Source organism: Aplysia californica, unplaced genomic scaffold (genome assembly GCF_000002075.1).
Source record: "Aplysia californica isolate F4 #8 unplaced genomic scaffold, AplCal3.0 scaffold00612, whole genome shotgun sequence".
Taxonomy (NCBI): domain Eukaryota; kingdom Metazoa; phylum Mollusca; class Gastropoda; order Aplysiida; family Aplysiidae; genus Aplysia; species Aplysia californica.
In genome coordinates this window covers 426,332-438,124 of record NW_004797882.1, presented here as the reverse complement: position 1 = coordinate 438,124, position 11,793 = coordinate 426,332, and the positions used below count along the sequence as shown (strand labels likewise).

At 39.4% G+C, this 11,793-nt stretch overlaps 1 protein-coding gene across 1 annotated transcript in view; it reads right to left on the bottom strand.

Moving 5' to 3' along the window:
• Window positions 1–10,291: 10,291 nt before the first annotated feature.
• Window positions 10,292–11,793, bottom strand: part of LOC101851982 (neurotensin receptor type 2-like) — a 1,736-nt gene continuing 234 nt past the window's right edge. Inside the window, exon 2 of the mRNA XM_035972208.1 lies at window positions 10,292–11,161. Coding sequence (XP_035828101.1) covers window positions 10,292–11,161 — 870 coding nt within the window. The remainder of the gene's footprint in view (window positions 11,162–11,793) is intronic.

Genomic DNA, 11,793 nt, shown 5'->3' with positions numbered 1-11,793 from the left:
TTAGAACTACAGGACAGTAATTAAAAAAACCCAACTTCTGACCTTCTCCAGACTCAGAATTAGAGGCAGAAACCTCCTCCTCACTTGTTGCCGCAAAATCTTCTTCGGAATCACTCATAGTTGTTGAAAAATCTTCTCAAATTGGCTCAAAATTCAAGTACGAACACTTCTGACAGTGTTGGCAGCCTTTTGAAATGGAAAAATAATGTTCCCTGATTTTTATTGAATTGGGATGAAACTGACCCTGACGCACACAAGTGGTTAAAGGAGGTGGAGGTCGCCTAGTTTCAGAATAAAATAAGCAAAAAAATGGCCATAAAAGTTTTGTGAGTTCCATAGCTTGAGAGGCCTTGTAAACTGAACATTTTCATTTTTATGCCTGTTATCACAGATTTTCAGTAAAATCCACACGGAAATGCGTTTTAAAATAGCCATAAAAGGTGCGGAGCCAAAAAACAAAAATTCGGTACAAATTGTCAAACGTGTGGAAAAATGCTAGTTTTTTAATTTCATTATTTTGACGAGCGCCTGATTTCACCATGATGCTTCACATATGTTTTGTTGAAGAAAGAAATGTTGCTGGTCTTTTTGCTTCCTTTTGAGATTACTTGTTTGTTTTCCTTAATGAGGAGATTTCATTTTTTTGAATGGAAATTTTAACATGTTAGTTTTTTTTTCTGGGAAAGTCCAATATATATTTGGATCAGTTATTATTGAATGCTGTACAGTACACAAAATTTAAAAAGAAAGAAAATATTGTTTTACAAATCTCCTGGTACAGATGGGAAACAATTGATTAGGAAAAATCCCCAGAGAGAGATAACATTCATTGTTGAAACTTGAATTATGTCTCGTTTTTAGTTGTACCCTTACGGAGCATTGTTATAACCAAAGATACATGTTCATTTATTGTTTTTTTTATTTGATCATGTCTTTTTTACTTCGTGTTTCCTTATAGTTATACGTGCTCTTCGAGACGAGAACTTTTGTATTTGGGCTGGATGTTTTTTTAAAAAGATATCTTTTTTAGTCTACTTATGAGTCATGATAGGTTCGAAAAATTTATCTGACTTCTATACTGTTTTTGTAGCAGCTCTTGAGTAGCCATTGCTGACATTAACAGACATGTTTTCGAAGTTGCAAATGCCTTGCAACTGGTTTTGTGAGCTTAAAATATCCTTGAAGAAGTATTTTCTTGGATAACTGATGAATGCTATTTCTGTCCACAAATTGCTTTGCTGGACATTGTTACTTGTGTTTTAGCGACAAATCCCTATTTTGACAGCTGGCATTTTATGCTCAGCAGCTAAAGTAGTGAGAATACAACCACTAAAATATCTGCAGAGCAGCTAGCTGAAAAGACTTGAAATCTCTGTGTGATCTTTTGCTTCTGATGAATTGCTTTGTAGTTTCCGCTGGTGTCCATTGAGTCAAACTCAGGACCATAATGATTACTTCTTCAAAGGCTCAGTCATTCCATGGTAAATTTCTCCGATTTGAAAACAGAGAATGTATCGATGTATGCAAGTAGGAATTTATTTTGTGGATTGCGTGTTTGTTTATTTAATTTTATAGGTTACTTTAGAGGATTTGGAAGACACTTTCCCTTTGATAATAGAAAGAAAATCCAGTCGCAATTATGGATCGTTTTTTGTGAGATTGATCTTCACTTTTATTCAACTCTGTTGATTAGGCTTTATTGGTTCTTAAGACGAGATATGGAGAAAGAAGAAATGTCTTATAATAAGTAAATATTTCCCTAGCGTGATATCCTCTTTTTTATGAAATTTATTTTTGCCAAATGATATTGAGACAAATTATTATAAGATTTTGAAATGAATTGATTTTGTTTTTGTCTAAATTTGGGGCAGTATGTCCCAGATATGTTATTTTGAGGGTGTGCTTCCACTTACAGGTTTCAAGTGTCAAATTTTGGTCAGATGAGAAACTTTGTTGTGTGGTCAGATCATCAGAACCCCCCCCCTTTTGTCACCTCTCGGGTACAGGGGTAGTGGCCTATGAGTATTTACTATATACATCAATGAGGGGTGTAAAGGACACTTTTACTGAAAAGACTTTGACAGCTGACTTTGAAAATTCAATGTCACCATTATCACTGTTTTCACAATTTTAGTTAAGTTTCATGCATTTCTGAGATCAAGTTGCCATTGAAAATGTTTATGAAATCTGTTGTTTTATTTGGTATGAGGTAAATGATTTGCACAAGTAATGTTTATGCTGTTATCATAAATGTCTGGTGTTTTAGAATTTTTTCTCTCTTCACTACAGGACCTCTCCTCTCATAGTTCACTTGACCCCCTTTTGATACGTTGGTTATTGTATAATTATACCATTTTTAAAAGACCCCCTCTCTTTCTGGACTTAGTTATGTTCATACATATATCAATTGTCAAGGGTGTAGGGCAAAGATTGGCCTTCTTCTGACAGTCAGCTTTACAGGAGAGGTGAACAGTTTTTAACTTTTAAAGGATGTTTAGGACACATATGTCTGATCAGCTGCAGACCAAAGGCAGAATGCATGTTCTCAATGAGTTAATTATCATATGAAAGACCACTTCAATTAAAATTGCACATCGTTGTATCATGCACTTCTGTTTGTTATTGTTGCACACCATTTAATGGAGATCCATGTATTTGACCCTGCTTTACAAGACAGTAAAAAAGGTTTTAGAAAATTTCGGGGTTGGCCCAATTTTACGTGATACAATATGTACCATCGACATACATTGTATGGGGACTGATCAAATTCCTGTTAAACAATTAATTTATATCAGGGATTCTATTGTACTTAGTGCCTTAGTGTGGGACCAAAAATGTAAAATTATATTGTTGCTTAGGTTGTGTGTTCCTTACATGCTCTGCTTTGTGTTGTCATGCAGATTACAGGATTTGCACATCCCATTATTTTCATAAGTCTAGAAATTTTGTCCCATTTAAATGTCGAATACAGGTTTTTTTCTTTTTTTTTTTTCCTGGCACAAAGAGTTTCCGGTTGTTGCTGAGGTTAGTTAACTACTTCATTGATGAGACATAGCCATCTACTTTTTTTTTTTTTTTACAGACAAGTGAGACAAGATGAAATATTCTCTCAAGAGAGATTTTCAACAAAGCCATATTTTCCTTTCTTTATAAGTAACAACAGCACAAGTCATTACAACATCAACTAAAAGTATATTATAAACCAGCAGATAAAAATGACAGGGAATCAGTTTGGGAGAACACAAGTGACTACGTACATCAACACTGCAGTAAAGTGGTTAAGAATGTTTTCATGTTCATCTCGGAGTAGGTAAGTTAAGACAGGGACCAAGTACTATTTTGTTTATTCTTGCAAAATTCTTTTTCAAAGATAACCCACTCAAACACTGGTCACATACACATTCAACTGTGTCTGTCTGTATTGTTAAAAGAACCCATGTTATTAAGTTGATGTGTACATCCAGGCTGTCATGAAATTTGTTTTCCATGTTACTACTAACTGCACATTTTTGCCCAAGAGCAGCACTGTGCTACATTGTAACTACTTTTTTGTTCGAATAGTCTATGCCGTATAGTACGAACATTTTGTGAGGTACATACATGCAGGCTGATGTTCTTAAACTCTTTGCTTCGAAAGATATTTCATTCTCATTATTTACAAAATGTGTATAGTAAAGTGTGAGATATTTAGGATTTAGGCAGAAGTAGTGGTCTTGCTTTTATATAGTGGTTTACTTAAAATACCAAATTGCATTTGAATTTTTGTTGAAAAAGATAACGCACAGCTGAAATTATTGTTTTTTGTTTGTTCAATCTTGTACAGCAGTAAAAAATACTCTTGAAATTATCCAAGATGGCCACCCATTATCGAGGAGAGAAGAGTTTGTCTTACTCTTAGACTGGTGGGCAGTGTCATTATAATGGTGAAAAAAAATTAAAAACTGCAAGGGGGAAAGGAGGAAGTGATTATTTGTACAGATGATTGTCTTGGGACAGTTGGCCGTGACAGCAGGTTCGACTGTATGTCTAAAGTTATAAAGTTCAGATGAGTAACATATGGAACTGAAAAGATGGTGCTAAAAGTTTTTTCTGTAATGACATGAGAGATTTTTCAGTTACGAGAACAGACCATAGAGAAGAAAAGTTCCTCATGGTTTACGTCAAGAATTGTTTTTGTTTTGCTATGGTAAGTGTTTTACTGCGCTTTCAACATCTTAAGGTCGTATGGGACACATTAAACATTTTCAATTTGGTAGGAATTAATTTTGAAATTTTAATTTTTACCTGGGATGCGGCCGAAGCCTACACTTATCCAAGGGATCTTTTACATATGCAACTCACTCACGGGACCTCCAAGATTTTTCACTCTTATCCAAGAAGGTTGGGGGCTAGATCCTACCTTCCCTAAAATTAGGGGTGGGGCTGAAAGACCGCAGTAAGAAGGAGCCGAGGAGTAGCAGTAGAAAGGCTGCAGGAAGACTCAGGAACCCAGAGGAGGGGGCAAAGGATGGAATGGGCGGAAAATGAAGATAAAAACAAATGCCGGAACTTGATTAGAATGCAAGAAAGGAGGTGAAAGAAGATTATTTTAGAGAAAAAATTTTTTCCTTCATTGTCAGGTTACGAACCTGGGACCTAATTATATTATTGAATTAGAGGCAAACACCGGAACCTCTAGACCATGAGAGCCCCCACGTAAAGAATAATCATCGACCTTAATGAATGGGTAATATAAGTATGTGTCCTTATTTATTCAATTTTTGTTCTAAATGAGACATTAAGATTATAATCTGGGTGAGAAAGAGACAATAGAAAAAAAAAATGAAATGCTTCTTCTCGATGATAAGTTTCTGCCTCTATCACAAACACCAGCCCCCCCTTTTAAAATCAGGTTAAAAAAATGCATTGACATTGGTTGCTTGATCTATTGTCTCTGAGATCAGAACTTAATACTTGATGCTGTAACATGCACGTCAAGGACAGTTTTAATTTTTTATACTTGTTTCCAATGTAAATTCCAGGGTGTTGTAAGAAAAGACTAATGCAGACGAGTATAGATCTATATCTGTCTGTTCCATTTTCTGTTGATTGAGTGCTGTAAACCTACATCGTTGTGTCATTTCATCGGTGTGTACTCATTTTTGCTCTTTGCCAATGTATATCATGTAAATAAAGGATATATGATGCAATAAACTCAACTATGTATTGTTAACCCACGATTGTAAAGATTGTAATATTGTGTAAGTAAGTTTCGATTATTGGCACCTACATGTGTTCTGTGCTTGTCAGTCAATATCTCATGAGGTGTCGATTTTCAGAATGAATCTGGAAGTTAGGATTTGTGAAATTGTCGGGATTTTGCCTGACTTCTTGATACAAGATGTATTATGTAGACAATATAAAATTAATCCATTTCGTCACCCCCCCCCCCCCCACACACACACACACTCTCTCTCCCCTCTCTCTTCATTTCGTCCCCCTTGTTTCCGTCTGTCTGTCCTCCTCCTCTTCTCTCTCTCTGTCTCTCTCTCTCTCTCTCTCTCTCTCTCTCTCTCTCTCTCTCTCTCTCTCTGTCCCTCTCACACACCCGTTTCATGCTAATACTAATACAGTACGCAGATGGAAGTTCCAATAAGATATCTGCAGCCTGTGGAGAGAAATGCAACGACTACAATGCAGAAATGATGTCAATTGAAACAGCACTATACCATCTCCGTCCAGTTTTTGACACTCGTCCAAACAAAACGAGTATAGTGGTTTTCACTGAATCACTATCAGTCTTGCAAGCGATAGAAAATGACCATCATATACACGAAGACTTGACACATACGGTTCGGCTTACTGTTTGGCACCCATCACCTGATAACATCATGTGGCGTCGACCTGGTGACGCAGTGGATTCCCGGACACTTAAACCTACCTGGAAATGACAGAGCGGACCAGACAAGACACACTCGCCAAAAGGGGATCTAGACAGGAACAACCCAGCATTCCAACTTCATACAACACTGCAAAACAAATAATTAAAAGCAACAGCAAACAAGATTGGATGAACAGGTGAGCGTTGGGAAAGACAGGCAAGACAAACATATGACCACAACAAAGTGAAATGACAATATCAACCATCTACAGAGAAAGAAACAGACCACGATCTTCCGCCTTCGAACAGAACATATACTCCTCAACTTTCATTTGAACAGAATAAAACCAGAACTTTCACCTATGTGTCCTTTGTGTGACTATGCATATGAGACTGGATCATCACCTTTTCCACTGTACAGTCCTAAAAGGCATGAGAGCTACACTTCTCCGTCCGAGACCTAACATTGACAACACACTCTACGGAACATTACAACAACAGCAACAAATCTGCACTTATCACTACATGGCATTGGACAGAAGGACGAGAGTCCAGCTGTTGCTGGATCGATAACAACAACAACAACAACAGCAACAACAACAAGATGCATCCTGCTCACTCCCACCAGACCTTTCTCTTTCGTTTTTTCTCGTTCTCTTTACAATACATATAAGCCTCTGCCGTAATTCTTTGACAGATAAGAGTTCCCATAAGTGACTGCCATTTTTGGACCTCAATCAGGAGTCGTGCTACCATAACGATGAGTGCTTTGGAGTAGGCCTACTTGTACATGTACTGCATAGACAAATAAAAATGTGTCAAAAATAAAGGGTGATAACCCCCCCCCCCCAAAAAAAAAAAGCAAAAACAACAAACGACAAACCCCTGATGATTAGACGAGACAAGTAACCTGTTAATGATGTTCATAGATATTTCACATCTTTCAGTCCTGAACTCTGAGTATGCAGATAACTTATACATGTATATCTTCTAAAAAAAACCTTGACAACGTTTACTGGAACGTCGAATCCATATTATTATTATTAGTATTATCAGGGGCACCATTTGCTCAGTTGACATCATGCTAGACCAAAGAGTCTACATAACAAGAGGGGCCACTTCTCTCTTTGAGCCAATTAAAAAAGTGTCCTCAAAATTCGGTGGCGCCCTCTTCGCAAATGCACACCCTTCGCGAACAGAGTTACCCTACTTGAGTTAAAAAAATCAAAGTGAAACTAGCAAGTTTTTGAATACATTTCGGAAGAACGCTTTTTTAAAATGGTTACGCTGACAAAAAAAACTTCTTCTGGAGGAAAGGGTGATTGTTTTCTTCATTTAATTTGACTTGAGAATGAAAGGCGAGAGGTCAATACAATTAAAAAGAACTAAAACTCCACACTGAACGAACCCGAACTGCTGATGAACAGCAGTCGATCTGCGCACGCAAGGAGGTGCTATTCCTATTCTTCTTCTGGAAAAACGAAAGAGAGCTTCAAATTCAAAACAGACTGCAGCGCCATCTGAAGCAAAGAGCGAACTTCCGGTGGACACATTTTTGGCTGAGTGGCCCATCTTGTTATGTAGGCTACTATCTTTGGCTGGACTACGGAGGCGATGTCCCTGATTCGAATCCTCAACAGTGCCTTCTAAACTTGAGTTGTTTAGAGGAGTTTTTAAGGCTTTTTACCCACATGGCTCATTCCTATTCCTTCTATGGGATATGTTAACTTTGGAGATCCCTCATAACCTTACTCTGTTGAAACATGTACAATGTGGAAAAATGCGAATCCATAATATACTTTACAGTTCTATTAACACAGACCGTTTTTCTCTTAAAAAGTACAGTGGAAACCTGATATAACAGGGATGGTGGGAGTAGAGAAAATGTCCTGTTATATCCGATCCCTGTTAAATTAGAAATGCAAGGAAAGTAAGCATTTGTGGACTAATCCAGCTGTACTTATTCACGGGTAGTAGTTTCCTTTGCCACAAGTACCCACGAACAGGGGTTTTGGCACCAACTTTCTCCTTGCCTCCTTAAACCACGTCAGAAGAGCTAGGTCCACAGCATCTGCATCGGGTAGTCTCATCTTCTTTTGATCCGGAGCAAACTTTCCATTGGAGTATGCTGCCACTCTCTTCTCTCTATCCTTGATAACGGTGTCAATCGACCCTTGTGGAATGTCGAACTAACGACAAATCTCTGCCAGTGGAGCTTGCTTTTTTGTCAACAGCCTGGATTACTTCGTATTTTTTGTCAATTGAAAGGCATTTTCTCTTGCGCTTGACCTCGTTGGTGGCAGTAGACACATTACTCGTTTGTGTTGCTAGGTTTCGGGATAGATCGAAGTCTGCAGCACACCGCAGCCTTCTCTCGCTTCACACGCTGCGTGTGCTTGCATTGGCATGGCTTGCATGGCCTTGCTCCATCACTGCCTTACTCTCTCTCTCTCTCTCTCTCTCTCTCTCTCTCTCTCTCTCGCTTTCTCTTTCTCTCTCTCTCTCTCTCTCTCTCTCTCTCTCTCTCTCTCTCTCTCTCTCTCTCTCTCTCTTACTTTTTACACATTGTTAACGAGCCTTTGTCCCTGCTATAACCGGTTGGGATCTGATGTGGCCCTGTTATTGCCAATAACTTTTAATAGAGACAAAGAGTAGGAAAAATCGGGGATTTAAAAAATCCCTGTTATTACCGGATCCCTGTTATTACCGGGCCTGTTATATATGGTTTTCACTGTAGTTCGAATTTTCAAAATTTCTGTTTCTGAATCTCCTTGCTTCCTCCTTGCTTTCTATAATATTATAGATCTAGTTGTAGGGTGCGGTTGCGGAGCGGTTAGTGCGCTCGTCCCCAAAGCGGAAAGTTCGGTTTCGAGCCTCGGTTCGGACACGGATTTTTTTTCGCCCCCTCCTCCTCACCCAGCAGTAATGGGTACCTGACTTCGAGTAGGGGAAGTAAAGGCGAAGTGGAAAGGAACTGGCCACCCTACCACAATATGCCGAAGACCCAGACAGTTGTCTCACTAACAAGGCAATCCCCAATGTTCGGATCGGATGCGGGAACAGCTTTATTACGAGAACCCACAGTGCAGTCTAAGCTCGTGACCCGGTTGGCCAGGTACTTGGTCAACCCAGGGCCATTCTGTGTTCACATCCAAACGGAGTCCGAATTATTCTTAATTATTCTTGACCACCTTTGAAGCTCTTCCTGTTGGACAAGCTTCCCATAAGCGAAAGCTGCCTCCAAATTAGCCTTTGTTGTGAACTCAACAACAGCCACTCCTCCCTACAACCCCCCCCCCCCCCACATACACACGCACGGAAATGAAGACAGTGAACTTGTTTGCACCTGTTTTTGATTGTTCTCTGTCCCGCGATAAAGTAAGGAATGCATAGATCGAGATCTTCAATCTTGAACCACCCCCCTTTGCCAAATGTTATTTCATATGTAAGTTGTCTTGACAGTCTCGCTGGATAGTCGCTTCGTGAACCCAGATGTCACAGGTGCTTCTTTCTGATTTTGATACCCCCCCCCCCCAACACACCCCCCAATACCCCTTTACCCCTAACACACCAACAAAACCAAACCAAACCAAAACTAACAATGCCTGTTTTCTTCGCTCCTCTACTTTAATACTGCAATAGAAGCACTCACTTGTTGATTTGGAGGATTGTACGAGGGCATTTTTATCGAACGAGTCTAGTTTCAGTAACAAAGAAAAAAAATGTTATTAAATTCAGGCGTTCATCTGCTTTAATTTACATAAGTAATGAAATGAGAAAATTTGGGATGTTGAGCATGAATCAAACAAAACCAACTCTCTTGTACCGCTGAAGACACTAATTTTAGTATAGCCACTAGCCCTTATGTCATAATTTTGTAACCAATAATTATTATTTGTCGTGCACTCTAAATTTTGCTTTGACGTCATCGAAGAGCGTAGGGCTCTTGTCTTTTAGTTGTAACATTAACATACTCTATCCTATGTGTAGATATTGGGGTTATTTGGTCAAAGACATTAAGTCTTTCTGAGCAGAAAAATGGAGATAATGTGAGGGATACTACATGTGCGATGGCTAACTGTGAGCAGCATAATTACTGCAAAATTGCAACGTAAGGACAGGTGCCGGAGTAGTTATTGAATACTTGCAGAGAAGAGTTTTAAAAGTTCTAAAGTCCCCAATGATGAATTACAAAACTTTCATTGGTGGTTGGAGGGCGTTAACTTTTTGTTTATTCTCCTTCTGTTTTACTGTCTGCACGTATTAGTCTTGCCTTTCCTTGCACGAAGAGAAATAGCTCTTTCGTCGATGTCTTTCTCTCTATTTTTAAGAGCAGACCAACACCCGAAAAAACCCAACAAAGAACGAAAACAAACTGCCCCCCTTCCCCTTCTATGCAAATAAGACGCCACATACAAATAACTTTAAACCCTAAGACTTCATTTCCCCACCGCAGAGTCTCAGTAAGTCGTCCCTGAATTTTTTGTTGAACACAGTGTAGACCATAAAGTTTGACGCAGCATTGACAGCTGTGGTGAGAAAAACAATGTCGAGAGTAAGTAAAAACTCGTATTGGTGCTTTTGTCCAAAATCGTAGCCCGGAGCCAGGTTTTTCATGTACACGGCGACCAAGAGCGGCGTATTGCAAATGATGAAAAGACATGACACACCGCTTACAACTTTAATTGTTCTCTTGTATTTTGCGGAGGTCCCACTAACTTTTCCTTTTTTCGCAACCTTACCCTCTCCCTTCAACTCGTGTGACTCTCCAGTCGTTTTGTGGCCCTGACGAAGTTCTCTGTGTAAACGACTGACGTGGACAGGTGGTGGTGGTTCACCATCGTTTTGTCCAGCAGCTGGAGATGATACTTCGGACGTCTCCGCTGTACGCATATTCCCGGAATGCTTCTGGAATTTCTTAGAACGATTGAGGCCCGAGGTCATTACAACAGTGTTCACAACCACCGTGACCTGACAAACAGTTTGTAGAAATAACGTGTTGATGATGTTATGAGCTGTTTCTACTTTCAACCGGTAGCTCGTGATCCCAACCGTCAGAACAGTCATGTTGGTGGCAAGGTCCGACTTCCAGACCAAAAACTGTGAGGAGAACACAGGAATGTACGTGGCTAAACCCACACCCCAGACGAGGAACAAAAGCATCTTTACACGTCTTGGGGTGAGTAAAGAGTTGACCTTGAGAGGCAGCACCACGCAGAGACATCGCTCCAGGGAGACCAGGACGGTGGTGCAGCTGGAGATGTCGTAGAACATGGACCGAGGCCAGGTGAAAAAGTACACCTGTGGAGAGGAAGAAAACTATGACGTTTTCGGATTTTTTTTCTCTCTCAAAGGTTGCTTAGTGCTGGATTTTTATGACCAAAGCGGATTCGATAGTGCCGTAAAATATCTTTCAATCAATCTGTTATTGGCACTGGTTTGATTAAAGGTTCTACTTAACTTTACACTTTGAACAAAATTTGCCTACTCCAGAGGTGAAAAACTTCGTCCTGAAGTATGATCAAAGAAGAAGGTCGAGGTTTGAAAAGGAAACAGAAATGTAATAGCATAGTATCAACGCAAATACAGCCCAGCACAACACAGCACAGCTCAGACAGACAGACAGACACAGGTAGATAAACAAGAAGAGAGAGAAATCCAGAGACTCGAAGGGACGGAGAGACAAGTAAATAGGAAGACAAAATCAGAGACACGAAAAGACAGATGCACAGACAGATTCAGAGACAGAAAAACAGACAGATGATAAGTAGATAGACATGCAGGCCAAAAGTGCTCACAAATGATGAGTTAAATGTGTAATCTTGTAGTCGTAGTGCGAAAATAATACAAAAGATTCTCAACTATCAGTAGAAAATCTTTTTCTTTAATAATACTATTTGGACTCGAATGTAAAATTAATTCCACCCCTGGCT